Source organism: Polyodon spathula, chromosome 4 (genome assembly GCF_017654505.1).
Source record: "Polyodon spathula isolate WHYD16114869_AA chromosome 4, ASM1765450v1, whole genome shotgun sequence".
Classification (NCBI taxonomy): Eukaryota; Metazoa; Chordata; class Actinopteri; order Acipenseriformes; family Polyodontidae; genus Polyodon; species Polyodon spathula.
The window spans coordinates 42,823,505-42,841,248 of record NC_054537.1 but is presented as its reverse complement, the minus strand read 5'-3'; the positions used below and the strand labels follow the sequence as shown (position 1 = coordinate 42,841,248).

Below are 17,744 nucleotides of genomic sequence, written 5' to 3'. Positions count from 1 at the left end.
ATGCACAATTATGCAGCTCTGCTGGCCTACTACATTTTACAAAAATTTTAAAGTGATGTTTTAGTGGTGTCTAAAAATAGGCCATTGAGTTAATTCATCCCAGGTGACATTACTATATATGACAACAGGCAGACTATATCTTAGCAACCTGAGCATCTACTGTCTTTAAAAGTTAGCTCATAGGATCTTTGAGTGAGAATAATAGGTGCGTTTGCAGACTTTTATGGGGGTGAACCACGGTGCTACCTGACTGGAAAGAATGGTAACATCAATTCTGGGACTGCAGTCAAAAATCTAAACAATACCACTAAACTTCAACTAGTGGTTCATAATGCCAAAAACGTGATACGGTGAGAGAGGAAACAGCAAAAAGATCCAATATATCAGGTATTGTAACTTACATTGATGTGGTACAGGCTCTTTAAATGGCATTTAATGGGAAATGTCACAGGCAAATGCTGTGGTTTATATGGCATTACATTGTTTATTATAATATATTGTACTTTTATGATGATTTGATTTTATCTCTATTTACCTATTTTATTGTATTTATAGAATTTAACTGATTGTTATTCATATTTTTTTTTCTGTAATGCTGACTTGTGTTTTGTTTTGTACAGTGCATTGAGACACCTTGTGTGAAAGGTGCTTTTATAAATTACAGTTATTATTATTATTATTATTATTATTATTTATTATTATTATTATTATTATTATTTATTATTATTTTTTTTTTTATTATTATTATGATCTACATCTGGGGTGCCTGGGAAGATCACATCCCCTTCTACTTCCTCTATGGAAGTCTCACAATCCACAGATAATTCTATACCCGCTGTTTGGAGCTGTGTTCAATGAATCTGCTTTGGAGGGCCTGAGCCATCCACTGGCTTTGCAGAATAGACTGCCCCAACTCACTTGGGCACTGCAGTACCCTATGAAGGGCAGGGTCCCAAATACATTGGATTTTATTCCGGCCCTTAACTCTTTGCAGTCCATTTATTCAGCGCTTGTCAGGCGCATCAGGTCCAATTTATTTTCACACGTCCTGTTTATTTTACACGCGCTGTTTAAATGTATTTTTCACATACCTTTACAGATGTGCATACTAATAAATCCTCTCCTGATTACTCATTTTATCACCAAACTCCTCAATAATGTGATCCAAGTCATTATTTCATTAATATAACATCTCAAAAAGCTCTGCAAATGTCTGTGATATTCTTTGAGCGCTGGATGCAGAAGCAGCTACCTCCTTTGTTATGTCCATGTTATCTCTGTAGTGCATTGGGATATAAGATACACCTTTATGTCGGTTTCATTTGACTCCTATCGGTCTTACTCGGTCATTGAAAGTTTTTTCTGCTTTTTCCAGAGAAAAAACGACTAGAGACCTGTGCCTTACGCCTTTTTGATGATTTCGGACAGGGTCCGACATTGGACTGGAAAGGGAAAATTGTAATGTCGGACCTGGTCCGACACAGGACAGCAAAGGGTTAACCCTATGGTTCCTTAGATAGACCAGCTGAGCAAGGTGCAAAGTGGTATCTCTCACCTTTTGATTGTGTAACCAGGCTACGTGAACTTGAGTGAGTGTGTGTCTATGTAAATACCTGTAATAGCTATACAGGTGTCTTCTTAAATAAATAATATCTAAATAATAATAATAATACATATATTTATTATTTTATCATTATTATTTGTTTATTTATTTATTCATTTATTTTATTTATAGTGAAGAAGTTGAAGAAATTCTAAGCACTTCATAAACCCCCAACCTAAGAGCATCAGACCCACCAATCAGCTAGAAGCACAAGCACTCCAACCCTCATAGCCACTGTCCCTGAAGAAAGGTGGAGGTCAGAAAGTGAGTCTGATACCGACCCAGTGCAACATAGGTTTGTACCAGCAACACCTCCTGGTATGTAACTAAACAGTACAGCAAAATACTAGAATTGTTCCAGCAGTTTTTTTTTACAAGAGATGCTAAATAAATAAATAAATAGGGAGAAAAACAGAAGGCTCGGGGAAAGAAATATTATTGGATTCCTTTAGGGGTAAAGGAATTATACATGTTACTGGCAATCATACTCTATATAGGAATAATAAGATTGCCTTCAATCGCTGACTACTGGGTAAATGATTGAGCTTTTAAAGTTCCATTTTGCAAATTTATTATGAGCAGGAACTGATTTCATTGCCATTACCTGGAATCTTCATACGAGCGATCCCGATGAGGATGAAGAAAATGACAGAAAAAAAGGCACTCCAGATTACGATAGGCTGTTCCAACTGAGACCTCTGCCAGACAGCATTGTTACCTTGTGTCTATCAACCGAGAAAAAACCTGTCCATAGATGAAAGGATGGTTGCTTCAAAATAAATAGGAATGAAGCAGTATTAAGAAAGATAAGCCTATCAAATGGGGCTACAAACTTTTTGTTTTGGCTGATGCTAGTAATGACTATACCTGTGACTTTATCATCTATACTGGGATAAGTACGTTTGATGCAGGGAAAGGGTTGAGTTACATTCAGTTATGTCTCTGATGCAAACAAGTTTTTTTGGGACAGGGTTACAATTTATATTGTGACAATTTCTACAGTAGCTCACAGCTTTTTCATGACCTACACAAAAATAAATTTGGTGCTTGTGGGAAATCAGGGAAAACCGAAAAGGCTTCCCTCGCACAAAGGTCAACACTTTACCAAAAAAAAAAAAAAAAAACAGAGAGGGTCCTTCAGATGGATTAGGAGTGGTGAACTGCTGTTCATCAAATTGATGGATGCGAGGGAGGTTTCATTATGCTTCACTAACCATAAAGCCTTTTCAGGTGACACCATCCAGATGACAAATATTGGAAGATGGCTCTTGGAAGAAGAATAATGTGACAGTTCCAGCAGCAGTGAAAGATTACAACATGCACATGGTTGGAGTGAATCTGTCAGCAACTGATTCAATATTATAGTGTCCATCATAAAACTATGAAATGGTACAAGACCTTTTTTCACCATTTTATTGACATTGCTGTTGTAAACAGCTTTTTGATTTACAAATAGCTTTGTCAGCTAAAGGGACAGAAACCAAATACACAGAAGGAGTTCCGACAGATTCTATGCAAAGAACTTGCTGGGAAGCAGCTCACAGAGGCTTCAACCTCAAAAACACACAGTGTTTCCTATGTAAAAACACAACACCTGCCAGAATCCACTGCAGACAGTTGAACAATCACAAAAAGCCACTGCTGGAAGAAAGTATTGTGAACTGTACAAGCAAAGTGGACTGCTTTCAAAAACTCTTTGGAAGTGCCAAGCATGAGGGGTGTGTATTATTGTGTATTATTGTAGATAGGAATGAGGTATGAATTGGATGAATGTTTTGTAAATAGTTTTACAAATAAACAACTTTGTTGTTTTTGTAAATATAGATGTATTTTATGTGTGTTTTTTTGTGCAATTTGTACAATTTTTTAAATAGATGTTCCTTAGATATTGGAGTTTTATTGTAAATAGTTATATTTGAGCTAGCATTTTTAACCCTAACCCCCCAAAAATTATAATCAGTTAATCAGCTCACCTTCAAAACTCTGTCCTTGGTCAGAGTGGATCCTCCCTGGCACCCCAAATCAGTAAAACCAATCATTTACCAGCACCTTCACAACAGTGTTTGCCTGCTAGTCTCTTATGGGTACAGCTTGAGTGTATTTAGAGAATACATCTGTGACATTCTCTGTAATGCCACTTGATGGCTCCAAAACTGTGAAGTTGATTGCAAGCATGCCCAATGGCTGGAATGCAACAGTTTCCCCATATATGTTCAAACCTTAGGTTGAACAGCCTTGGCCATGGCACATATTTGGAACTCCTGGCACCATCTCTCAATATAATAAGATAGAAGAAGACATAAGAAAGTTTACAAACGAGAGGAGGCCATTCGGCCCATCTTGCTCGTTTGGTTGTTAGCAGCTTATTCATACCAGAATCTCATCAAGCAGCTTATCATTGCCCATCTTTGGCCAATAGCACCTCTGTTGCACCAAATCAGTTGTACGTTCAACTCCTTGGTGCCCGTGATTGTCATGAAGGCTAGTCATTACTTTGTAATGAAGTATAGCTGGCAGAATAAGCTGGTGGATCTCCTTACCTCCATCTGGCATATAAATCCTCCAGTATAAGATCATTCTTCCTCCAAGATCTTACTCCATTGTCAAATGAGTTCCAATAACTCTTGTGGCTCACTCTCTTGAACCTTCCTCCAATAGTGCAAGAACCTCCCAATCACAGGATCTGAAGCCTGCAATGATCCCAAATCCTTCTTCGAGCGGATAGGTAGGGCTGTCACAGTCTCCTATACGATTACAGCCTGATGCAAAGCCCGAGAGCCCTCTGCTTGCTGGAGCACTTCTGGCACCCAAGTACCTGGCACAGCACCATCTATTGTCGGTTGAGCAGAATCATGAACATACTGGCAGAGAGAGCGTCTGCATTACCATTAATCTTCCCATGCTGATATTTAATATCCAAATTGAACGATGCCAACTGGGAGCCCCAACGCTGTTCCACTGCATTAAGTTTAGCAGTGTTTAAGTAGCTCAAGGGGATTGTTATCAGTGTAAACAGTGCATGTATTCCCAAGCAGATATTCCCTAAATTTTTCAGAAACAGCCCACTTGAGGACCAAAAGCTCCAACTTCATGGAGCTGTAATTGTCCATATTGTGCTATGTTGGTCTTAACCACCAGCTAGCATATGCAATAGGTCATTGTTTTCCATCTTGTACTAGTACGACACCCAGCCCATTATAGCTGGTATCAATTTCAAGGGTGAATTGCTTCTTAAAATATGCATATTCTAGCACAGGCACAGTCACCAACTTCACTTGCAATGTCTGAAACGCATGTTCACACTCATCGCTCCACTGTCCCTCCAAGGATATTATTACATTACTTCTGGCTTTCCTCCTCGACTCAGTCAGCTCAGCTATCAAGTGATGTAAAGGCACTACTTGTTTAGCGAGCCCCTCCACAAAGCATTGATAGTAGCTAGCAAAGCCAAGAAATGAGCGTAACTCTGAAACATTCTGTGGACACTTCTAGTCAACAACTGCACTCTTTCACTTGAGATGACATGGCCTAAATACTTAACCTCCTGGTGAAAAAAGCAGCACTTACTTGGTTTTACCTTTGGGCCCTGCTACCTAAGATGACTCCATATCAAGGCGCTGAAAATGTTGCTCAACAGTTGATGAAAAAAACACTATGTCATCCAGGTACAGCAGTAAGTACTGGAAGTTTTGATCTCCAAAGATGCGCTCCATTAGCCGCTGGCATGTAACAGGAGCATTACATAAAACAAATGGCATTCGACTAAATTCAAACAAACCAAATGGTGTACAAAATGCAGTCTTCGGACCATCCCGCTCCACCACAGCCACCTGGTTGTACCTGCTAGCCAAGTCCAAGGTAGAGAACTGTGCACTTGTTAATCTATCCAAAGACTCCTCTATCCAAAGTAAGGGATATGCATCCTTCCACCTCTTTGTGTTGAGCTGACGATAATCAATACACATTTGTATTGTGCCATCCTTCTTCTGGACCAGGACTACCGGGAAGGAGTAAGGGCTACAGCTTTCCTTAATAACCTAACCATCCAGCAGCTGCCAAATATGAGCTTTAACAGAATCATACTGGGAAGGGGATCTCCTCCTGTAATGCTGCCGTATAGGGATCTCATCTAATAATAAGATCTCATATTCAATTAACCTAGTGTAGCCTAGGTCACCATCATTCTCTGCCAACACTTTAACGTGTTTTGCCAATAAGTCCCGGCTTGCTGCACCTGAACATAGGACAGCCCTGGCTAATCTATGGAGGCCAACTCAGAAGGCAACACTCTACAGCCTAAAGCTACAACCTGTGATATAATACAAGTTATACAAGTAGTTACTTCTTCCCTGAACGCAACTAGCTGATGATTAGCTGCTACCAATTCCACCTGTTGTAACGTTCCCAGGACCTCATGAGGTTTAAGATAAGCCTCACTTAACCCACATTTACTACTGGGACATACACTAGCCCCCGTTCTATGAGCACTAATGCCCAAGACACCAATATCCCAGATGGTAAACTGCCTTCTCCTGGCCCCTGAGGCTCCAAAAGTGTAGCTAAAAGCAAGGAATTCCAGCCCTAAGGACATGTAGCTGTGACCAAAGTTAATTCCTGCTGAAATACACACAGGTGCCTTACCTTGTACTTTAAGTTTACCAAGGGTCTCTTTTCCAGCTACTTCCGCCAAGCTCTGACACTGAAGGAAGGCCTTCTTCCAACTTGCACTAGCCTGCTGTATCAGGGCAGTCTGAAACAGTGCAGCTCCATGCTGGTTAAACAATCGACTAAGGATAGTTTTCCACAATATCTGTACCTCAAGCTCCAAGTACCCAATATATAGAATTTGGCTGCCTTAAGCTGCAACCACCTTCATCCCCCATCCCTCAGGGCTTAAAGAATTGGTTAAAGAAACTTTCTGTGACATAGAACCAGTGCCCCTCCCTGGTGCTACAATATGGCATAGTCGGCAGGATCATGTGTTGTGGATCGGCTGGGCAAAATATGTAGAGTGAAACGGGGCAATGAGGACATTTTTAGAAACATTTCTGTCTCTGTTCTAGTGGCTCACCAGTGGGGCAACTTATGGTGGCTGGGACATGCAGTGTCCTCCCCCCTGCACAGCAAGAGGCAGCTGGGACCCCAAGAAGAGGACATCTTTAGAGCGACGGATAGACTGGCATGGGTAATGGTCCTTAAATGAAAAGGAGAAGGCCGGCTCACATAGGCGAAGATGCCTCAAGAGGTAGCCATTCCCCCAGTACCCCTAATCGACCTGAGACAGCTGTGTGGACAGCTCAGGTGGGTAAGAATAACGTGCGGGTCTGAGAGGGAGCTGGTGTGGAGGTAAAAGTGGGGTGGTGAAATCTTAAGGATCCCACCCCCACCAGTGGCCTTCCCAGTAGGAGCACGCTGCCCAATGAGAGCTCGGTCACCAGACCGCGGCGCAGGGGTTTGGCTTCTGCTGTGTGAACTGCTGGTTTATGCAGACAGAAAGCATAGCTGTGGCAATGCCTTTCTTTTAGTTTAGGTTTATTTTGTCTTGTCAGAGGAGTGTTTTATTGCAGGAGTGGTTCCAGGAACAGAAGGGTACAAGACGAGAGTGGCGGGTTAATTTGGAGAGACCCGGACAGAGGCTGCAAGAGCTGGAGACACCTGAGGACCCCTCCTGTGTTTTAGTTATATTGCTGTTTTATGGGCTCCTCTGGCAGACTGTTTTATTGGTATGATAAGGTTTGATTGTTTGTATTTATGGGCTGAATGAGGATGGAATTGGGAACTTTTTTATAGTAAATTGGAAGGTGGGGTGCTCGGCGTATGAGAGGTGGGATTAGGAGACTGTTGAAAGGTAGTGGGTTGTAGGTTTTGTTCCATTTTGGACACATTCCATTTTCAGCTGGGGTGAATATAATTGTGTTGCTCATGTTACATTAAAATAGGCACTTTTGATTAATTATTGTAGATTATTCACTTTTTCTTTAATGTTGTCTTTTTGATGTTATCACATTGTTTAAAGCATGGTCATTTTGGCACATCACATTTTGTAGATTTGCACTGATTAGCACTAATTATACTAACACATTAATGCTCCCCATGTTTGCAGCTCCCATAGGTGTAAATTGATTGATTTGGAGAAGCTGAGCACCTGATATAAATGTTCCTGATTTCATCAATTCGAGAGATTGTTTTGTCCATTGTGAAGTGAACCCCGGTTTGTTTGGCGTGGAGGCTGAATGCACAGCCAGCAGGAGTAAAGGAATTGGACCCTGATTCAGTGGGTGGTAGGAAGACAAATAGGAAAGAAAGAACCGCTGAATTTAAAGGTGTATCTCCCTGTCTGTGTTTTTGGTCTCCATTCTGTGTGTGTGTGTGTGTGTGTTGTGTGTTTTTAAACTAGTATTTTAAAAGGCATTGGGGTTTTAGGAGTGCTGGAGATGGGGTGTATTGGTTTTATTGTTGTTTTTATTTGTGAGCCCCGTCTCCGTGCAGGTATTGTGCCGCTCTGCCCTTTAGTTTTAATTTGTAATTCTGTGTTAAATTATTTTTTAAATAACAGCCAGTGCAAAACCATTGCCGTGACTATGTATTCTAGATCTGCCATGTTTATTAAGTATAGTTTACCACCTGTATTTAATAAAACAATGTTCACTGCCTGACATAACCGTGTGGTCTAGTTTATTTTCCTTCTGGTATTCTGCCTGGCTGATACCACCATGACCAGAAAACAACTAGTGCCCCTCCACGGTGCTATACTGTTATAAATATATAGGATTTAATTATAAAATATGTCTAAAGTTTTTAATACAATCCTTACAGAAACTTACTGCAGTATTTTGGATATAGTAGTGCAGCCAGAAGACACATCTGTACAATTGTACTGTGAAAACTGTTACTTTATGTAGGACAATTTGTGCTCTTTTAATTTTTTTTCTTAATATTGTCGCATATGGGAGGGAGATAAGTTTTGTTACTTTTGAATATTTAATTTCCAGTCCTTTTAACCGGTTTTTCTGTTAAATTAGTTAAAAACCCATTCCTTTAGCATCCTAAAATTTAGGATGCTAATTAGAATTCTCAATGTTGGACGGTCCCATTAATGGGTTTTTAAATAGGGCTACTGTCAGTATAGTACATTCATATTTACTGCACATAACCTACAGTGCCGTGAAAAAGTATTTGCCCCTTATATGTCTTATTTTCTGCATTTTTGCACATTTTTCATATTGAATTTGATCAGATCTTTTTGTGGGTTGTAGTAGTATATAGAGGGAGTCTGAGAGAAAAAATGACACCAAAGTTTGGTGCTTCTTTTATTTGTTTGGTTTGCAAGATAATCAAACATGCAATCTTCAGGTGTGAAAAAGTTATTGCCCCCACCTAGTTAACTCAACCCAATTAAAGGGATAATTAGGGTCAGCTATTTGAATACTTTGGTTAACAATCAGGCCTGATTTGGGCCAGCCCTGCCCAATATAAATCTGACTAACTTTGGCCCTTACCATCAGAGTGAAGGTTCTAGAGGCACATCATGCCACGATCAAAAGAAATTCCTGAAGACCTGAGAAAATTGTTGATGCCTATCAATCTGAAAAGGGTTACAAAGCCATTTCTAAGGCTTTGGGACTCCACCAAACCACAGTCAGAGCCATATTGTCCAAATGGAGAAAGTTTGGCACAGTGGTGAATCTTCTCAGGAGTGGCCGACCTGCCAAAATCTCTCCAACAGCAAGGCGTAAAATCGTCCAGGAAGTCACAAAGAACCCTAGAACAATATCCAGGTATCTGCAGATCTCTCTCACCTTGGCTAAGGTCAGTGTTCATGACTCTACCATCAGAAAGACACTGGGCAAAAATGGGATTCATGGCAGTATAGCAAGGCAGAAACCACTCCTCACTAAGAAGAACATGAATGCTCGTGTCAAGTTTGCCAAAAAGCACTTGGATGATTCTCAAGAGTTCTGGAACAATGTTCTATGGACAGATGAGTCAAAAACTGAACTTTTTTGGCCAACATGGGCCCTGTTATGTCTGGCGAAAACCAAACACTGCATACCAAAGTAAGAACCTCATACCAACGCTCAAGCATGGTGGTGGTAGTGTCATGATCTAGGAATGCTTTGCTTCATCAGGACCTGGACGATTTGTTATCATTGAAGGAACCCCAAATTCTGTTCTGTATCAGATAATTCTACAGGAGAATATCAGGCCATCCACCCATGAGCTGAAGCTGAAGAGCAGCTGGGTCATGCAGCAAGACAATGATCCAAAACAAACAAGCAAGTCTACATCAGAATGGTTGAAGAACAAGAAATTTAGTTTTGGAGTGGCCTAGTCAAAGTCCAGACCTAAACCCCACTGAGATGTTGTGGCAGGACCTGAAACAAGCAATTTATGCTCGGAAATCCACAAATGTCACTGAGTTGAAGCAATTCTGCATGAAGAAGTGGGCCAAAATTTCTCCACGGCGCTATAAGAGACTGATCAATAACTACAAGAAGCGTTTGGTTGCAAGTATTGCTGCTAAAGGTGGCATAACAAGTTATTGAGTCTAAGGTGGTGATTACTTTTTCACATGGGGGCATTGGGTGTTGCATAATTTTCTTTAATAAATAAATGAAATATGTATCAACATTTTGTGTTATTTGTTCACTCAGGATCCCTTTTACCTAATATTAGATTTTGGTTGAATGTCTGATAACATTCAATGTCAGAAACATGTAAAAATGCAGAAAATCAGATGGGGCAAATACTTTTTTCACAGCACTGTACACTATCCATCAAAGATATGGTTAAATTGTGCAAAAATACCATTTGAATGGAGAAGTCAAAAGGTCATAAAAATTAACAATATACAAGAATTAATATATTGCATTTTAGAACGCTCAATATTCTGATTGCGATGAAGGGCCAGAATAAACAAAGGGTCAGTTTTTCTTAATTCCGTTCAGAATTTTGCAGACAAAACAGGGTGTTTTTGTACTTTCTGCACAGCTAGCAGCTCTCCCTCTGCCAGTACTAAATAAAGCACTATATGCAATTACATATATAAGTACATGTTTAGGTAGTGAAAACAACATAAAGATAGTAGTGCAATGTGCAATGAAAAACATTTGCAACGTACCTACTTTAGGCCACTTGATTCACCATTCATGATTAGTTCATTCATCAGTTAAACTATATCTAGTTTAGTACTGATTGCAGCATGCTAAACTAGACCCTTGCATTCACAAAAAAAGTTTCGCATTAAGCGGATTGGTCCTTTTGAGCAGATATGTAATAACTACAAATAAAACATTGAAACTCTGTTGCAGATTGCATTCTATTATGGATATCACCACAAAGCAGCTGACTGATTGTACAATTATATGCAGATGCAATCCAGGAACATTGCAAAGGTCAGAGGAGAGGAGGGGTAGCACAATGCAGGTACATAGTATATGTACATTTAAACAATATAGTGTTCATACAAATGTATTTTTTTTTTTTTTTTATGCATTAAATCCATCATTGTTTTCCAGGTTAGAAATAAGGAAGAAAAAAATTGAGGAAGAAAAAAGCATTGACTCACCCATTAAATTAAGAAAAGCACAATGCGGATATTTCTAGTCATAGACTTATTTACATTTTTTAAAAAAATATACAGACAATTAACAAACACCAATATTCCAGTCCAAAATCATATTTATTTTAATTTTAAAAATTTTTGCATAGGACATGAGAAACCTTTTTTGCCATACAGACATTGTTTTTTACAAACATAATTTTTATTGGTTGCCCAAGCAAGGCATACAGTAGCTGGTCACTTGTTGACAGAAAGCATCACAGTCAAAACATTTCCTTGTTAAAATGCAGAACACACAATTCAAGTTATACATGATCTTTCATGTAATATAAGTAATAATGTACTATCAAATGTACATGATACAAGGGTTTCTGGAGGAATATAGATTCATGAAAGCAATAGCACACGTGATTTATCAGTGTCATCAGAAACTCAACATGGAATTACAAGCTTATATGTACAGTTTTGGTGTATTTATGAAAAAGACAGTTACACTTTATACACATAAAAAAAGAATCCATCATATTATACAAACATCAAAACTAGTGTGTATGTAAATAATGTCTAAACAATATCATTATGATAGGATGATGGATGTTTTTTTTACTCATTGCTTCAAGGTAAAACAAACTTTGTAGTATCCAATTGAATAACTCAGATCAAAGTTTGAGGGTTTCTGTGATCACTAGTCCTACCACTGTGACTGCTTTGAGACCGAATCCTGAAAGGGTTCCACTTTGAAAACAGTTTGGTAAAATGGCCTTGGAACTTTTTACCAACAAATGTGTAAAATACTGGATTTACGCAAAAGTACAAGTAAGCTATATTACGAGTAACGTACAATGCATAGTCAAGGTCATTGTTACAGTCAACTGAAGTAGAGCTTCTCATGATTTGTAGCACCTTTAAAAATATCACAACATTATACGGTGTCCAACACAGGAAGAATGTCACTACAATGAGGAATATGAGTTTTATTGCCCTGCACTTTTCTTTCATTTTGGTTTTAATTACTGTGATGACTATTCTAGAGTAACAATACAGAACAACAATGAGAGGAAGTAGGAAGAACAGCATAACTTGCTGAAAATAGCCCACTAGCTTCAATTTCTCCATAAAGTCTGCAGGATATCCAGTTTCTTCGCATACAGTACCCCTTCCATTATCTTCTCTAATGTCATAGAGAACAAGTTCTTTTATGGTTGCCCCAAAACTTATGCCCCAAACCACAGCACTTGAAATTAAAGCATACACAATCCTTCTTCTCTTTGCAGCAATTACAGCATGAACTACAGCTAGGTACCTGTCAAAAGTCATCAGGGTCAGGAACATGATGGAACTATAGAAACCAATAAAGTATACACTGCCCATAAGTTTACACATTGTACTTCCAAAGATCCACTCAGAAGAGTGGTATGAAGCCCAGAATGGAAGAGAAGATGCAAACACCAAATCAGAGATGACCAGGTTGAGAATAAATATGTTGGTTACAGTTGTCAGTTTTTCAAATTTAAAAATGATGTACAAGACCAATCCATTCCCTAGCAGGCTCAGCAGAAAAACCAGGTAGTAGAAACATGGTACAAACTTTTCACCAAATTGGATTAAACCATCAATGTCACAGAGATAAACATAACCTTCATTGAAGTTGTCATCATAGTATTCTGTTGGGTAAGCTGCATTTCCAGTGCTTAACAACTCCATTGTAGTGTGTTCATCATTCTATCAAAGAAAAACAAGAACATTACTACCAGTACATTAACAGGAAAATATAAGCAATGACTCAGAAATAACTTACCATATCTAAAACCAAGAAATCAGAAAGAGTAATAAAGGAAGTTTTTTCATAGAGTTAATTCTTTATTTTTCAATAGCAGCCTCCCCTATATAGGATTGTGCGGTGACAAATAAGGGGTTGGGTAATTTGAGGGATGAGTTATCATTTTGTTCACATTGATGGGTGTATAGTTGTTAAAGTATAAATGTTTCACTTCCTTGGCAACCCACCTGCTATAATTAGTACAATACATATTTGTTCTTTACTTGTGGAAATTAGACACTCTGATAAATCAAGGATACATACTTGAAATAAATTGGAAATAATATGGTATTATAATTAGCATTTAACATCACACAAAAACACAAATACATTTGTTCTCACATTGTTGTCTACAAGCAGCACTGCCACACTTTTTAGAGATTTTTAGAGAGTTCCGTAGCAGCACAGGCACCCTTGTGTAGAAGATGATCCAAGTGTCGGAACCAGAGGTCAGTACTTATTATTAAACTTGAGACTTAATGTACTTTATCTAACTGCCTGTATGTCTAGTGAAGTACACAATCAATCCTTTGGACCGCCCCCCACACACCAGCACGTCCAGTATATATAACCTTGATGCCACTGTTGCGGGAGCACTTACACACCATAAAGTACCACAATGTAATTAAATGCACAACTTAACGTATTGGTGGGGTTTCTACAGTAGTATTGTTCTTACCATTCATTTTCAGATCAAGCTTATGCACTGTCAGTATTAAATACAGCCAGCTATGAGGCTCAGTCCAAACAGAGCATCTGTAACAAACCTCTCAGTGTGATACCAGTATCGAGAGACAGTAACTTCACACAGGGCAAGATACTTTTTATTCATCTCTTTATATGTGTAACTTTGAATGATGTAAAATGTAGTTTCTTTTAGAGTTATGACTTATCGGTCGTTATAATGTAATTTGTCAGTTGGAGTAAAATACCAGTCTAAGATTCCTTTTAAAATTAAACAAACGTTCTGCAGTAACACTCCCATCTTGGCGCTGTTTCACAGCATGTGTCATTTTTTAAATCACATAAAAATGCACCATTTAAAAAGAAAAAGGGTTATGATATTGTAGTGTCGCATATAAAATGAAAGCAGGCCCCACACAGGCAGTAGTTTTGTGCTCGAATTCAGCGGTTTATTAGCACAAATAAACATTAAAGGACCACTGTCTGCCATGGACCACGCCAAAGTAAAACAAATTAATAAAAACCTCTCCTTATGTGCTGTATTCCAGTCTCCCTCTCACTCTCACTCAGGCAATCTCTGGCTCTGTCTCTCACTCTGTCACTCACTCTCCATCTCTCCCATCATGCTCAGGCATGCACTCCTATTTATCTCCTTGCATTAAACATCAATCCCCGGCAGGCCATTCAGACCCCAATCTCCCGCCAGCATTCTGGGGGTGCAAATGCATGTGGTGAGCGCAGACAGACTGTGTAGTGGCGTGGCACAGAAAAACATTATGACATATAACACAGAAACATAAAGGACAAACAAACAGGACAGTCAGTATGTCCTGCAACGATGCAAATCGCTGGGTCGTTACAATATGTAATTTCTTAGTTGCCCTATGAGTGCACATGTCTTCACAAATGAAAAAACACTGTTAATATATAAAAAAACAAGTATAATGCCAACCTTGCTTTTCCGTTGTAGTAATTTTCAGTATTGTGTGCCATTTCTATCTACTGTAAACTTTTGTAGCGTACGAGACAGCCAAATCAGGTTATTTGCTGGATAGTAATGTATACAGTTTAAACTTGTTTTTGACAGTTGCAAGACAAAGGAAATTTGGTTGAACTGTCTATCATGAGCTGTGGGCAAGGATTAGGAGGAGTTACCGTGAGGAGCTTAGGAGTTTAGGCACATTGTATGATGCTGAATACCACCCATTAATTCAACCATCCAATCAAGATGGGTAGGCACTTAATTTAAAAAGATTGGGACATGCAAAGAAAGGGAAGTGGTTCTGAGGTCTAAAATTAAATGGAAACTGAACTGCTCATGTCTGAGAAGGCTGACATCAGTTTTGCAGAGAGGCCTGCTCTTTGCTCTATGAGAGACTGAACCAGTAAACAGGACGCTGCCTTGATCTGAAAGCAGGTCTTTATATCTATGTCGCTACACAAAATGAACTGAAGCATAGCCAGCAGCTGGGCCTAAGCTCATGTACTAGCCGTACAGAAGAACTGCAACGAGAACACATTTTTAAAACAACTTTTCAATTGCAACGCACACTTTGAACATGAGTTTACATCTGATCAACTATTTCTAGTCGGAAATCTTCCGACAAGTCGAAGATAATGTTTCAAGACTACTGGAAATCAGCAAGCTACATCCTTTGAAAAGAGCTATTGTTTGCTGAGAGCTTACGAAACACAATGCCTATTACAAGAACAACTGTCTCCGTTATTTTCAGTGAACTTCAGAGCCAGAGAAAGAAGAAACTGCCATGTTCAGCACCAAAGAAGATGGACTTATTTATTGAAAATCAATAACCATTCAACATATCAAATATTAAACAATTTATGACTCGAGAAATTAACTGTAGCTAATGCTATCAAGTTAGTGGATAAATTGTTCTAGGCATAGAATATAACTTCCTGTTTTAGAGTGTGTGAGAAATGTATTTCGTTTGTGTGACCAGCCATAATTTAATATTAGTATATTACCCATGTATGCTAATAATGTTGTGGTTGTTGTAATCGTTTGATGAAGAAATCAATCAACTGTATACTATTCACACATATCTCTAACCAATCGCCTTTCCTTTCTGTAATATTAGATTAATAGTGTACCCTTTTTATTCTTAAATAAAATATTGTTTTATATTTCTGACACGTTGTCGATTATTGTCAAGTTCTACATGATCCCGAACTTAAATAAAGTGTGTCTTATTTCGCACATCTTGCCGTTCCTGACTGGGTGACTAGAGAATAAATTATATACCTAATTCACTACATTTTGGAGGAACGGTTAGGAGATCATAAACTGAAATTAATTGGATTGCACTGACAATAATTTAGAAATAATTTATTAAAACGCACATGATCAGAAATACTAAAATTACATCACTATTCTACACTATTCTAATACTACTCTGACTCTCACAAACTATGTCAGCAAACTAGGCATGCCCTGCTTGTCTCCCCTGAACTGCAGCTTGTGAGTGATTCTGTGAAAGTGTGATTGTGGGCGGTGCAGAATCAGCTGAAAGCAGATTTTGGTTGAAAGTAATTAGATGTAATTGTTTTTGCTGGTACTATGAATAACAATGGCACTGCTATTTTGTGAATTTGAACATTTAGCCTGGATTGTAACAGAGGATGAAGTCCCTGTTCACGTTGAAAGTGTATTGGATGTTGATTTTAAGCATGGCATTAAACAAACCTTTTCTCAAATTGATAACAGGAAACTTGGTTTGGATGAGAGATGGAAATGGTCAAAGCAGTTAGCGTTTACTCTGAAGGAGTTAAAGCAAACTAAAAATATTGGACCTGAAGAAACCAATTCAGTTGAAATAACAACTGCAAAAGAAACAGGAGTTAATTCTGGTAATTCAGGAAAGTGACAAGTTATAGTTGAAATTTGTATCAGTGGTCTGTGAAAAAAATACTTTGGAAAATAAATTTGACACATTGGTAAATCAGAGAGATAGTCTGCACATGGCATTGTGTAATGTGGTTGAAGAGAACAGGGAACAAGCACACAGACTGACTGACACAGGTTGACATTAACCAGTTAGTAATTTTCTGAAACTGATTGAATGTAATATACTGAACAATACAGATGTGTTTTTGGATGTTAGAATGATACTGCAAGTAACCTATAAATTCTACAACTGATTTTCTTGACGTGTTTAGGTTTCCGGAATCATTTGACCGACCGAGTGTAGATCCCTAACTTGTAAAACACTATGTACAACTAAAAAGAGAAACTAAAATAAAAATACAATATGCCAGCTCAGTCATTTAAAAAGAGTTTATTCTACAATAGAACAATACTCACTAATTTTGGACAGTCAAATTACAATATCAAAAACAAATACTATGAGCAAGGATGAATATATCACTGATGACAAAGATATATGGAATGCACAATACTGACAACCACACTAGCACTTGCACCTGGAGCAAATAGGAACACGTTCTACTAACAAGACTATTAAATTATCAAAATATAAATGATCAAAATATTGAAATGTCAAATGAAAGAACTGAACAACTAATTTACAATCTTATAGCCAAAATAAATAATCAAATAAAATAATAAAGTAATATAAAATTAAAATATTAGTGTAAAATCTAATACATCACTCTTTAAAACTATTCAAAACAGCCTTATCAATCAAAATAATTATGAACCATTTAATGACCAATAAATGTATATCATAAAACAATTGATAAGAACAGATCAAAATACAACAGCTATTGAACAATAATATTACCAAGGTCAAAAGTAAGATAATGGATAAAAATATTCGCTATATGGGGCAACTCGTCAGTTACTAGAACATTACAAGTGAATACAAATAACTCATAATCCCTTTACTTTGAACCAATACGAATAAGTGAAATATTATTGATGAAAATGAGGTCCTAACTAATTACGAACAGTTTATACTATTACAATATCATACATAAAATGTATAAAAATATTTCTATGGGGAGCAAAATAAGCGTGAAGGAAAAACATATATCATAGGATAGCATTTACTTATACAACTCTATAACAATTGCCTGTGGAAGAAACGAGGACAAAA

The 17,744-nt window shown here is 38.1% G+C and overlaps 1 protein-coding gene across 5 annotated transcripts in view; it reads right to left on the bottom strand.

Annotated features, from left to right (window-relative positions):
• Positions 1 to 11,272: 11,272 nt before the first annotated feature.
• The window catches only part of LOC121314558 (C-C chemokine receptor type 4-like), a 46,398-nt gene continuing 39,926 nt past the window's right edge, over positions 11,273 to 17,744 (bottom strand). For 4 of the 5 annotated variants that reach the window (XM_041247957.1, XM_041247959.1, XM_041247958.1 and 1 more), the window contains one exon: positions 11,273 to 12,887. In XM_041247957.1, the coding sequence (XP_041103891.1) occupies positions 11,820 to 12,887 (1,068 nt within the window). In that variant the 3' untranslated portion in view covers positions 11,273 to 11,819. Of the gene's footprint in view, positions 12,888 to 12,963; positions 13,060 to 17,744 lie in introns of those variants that run through there. The other variant, XM_041247961.1, reaches the window with a different exon arrangement.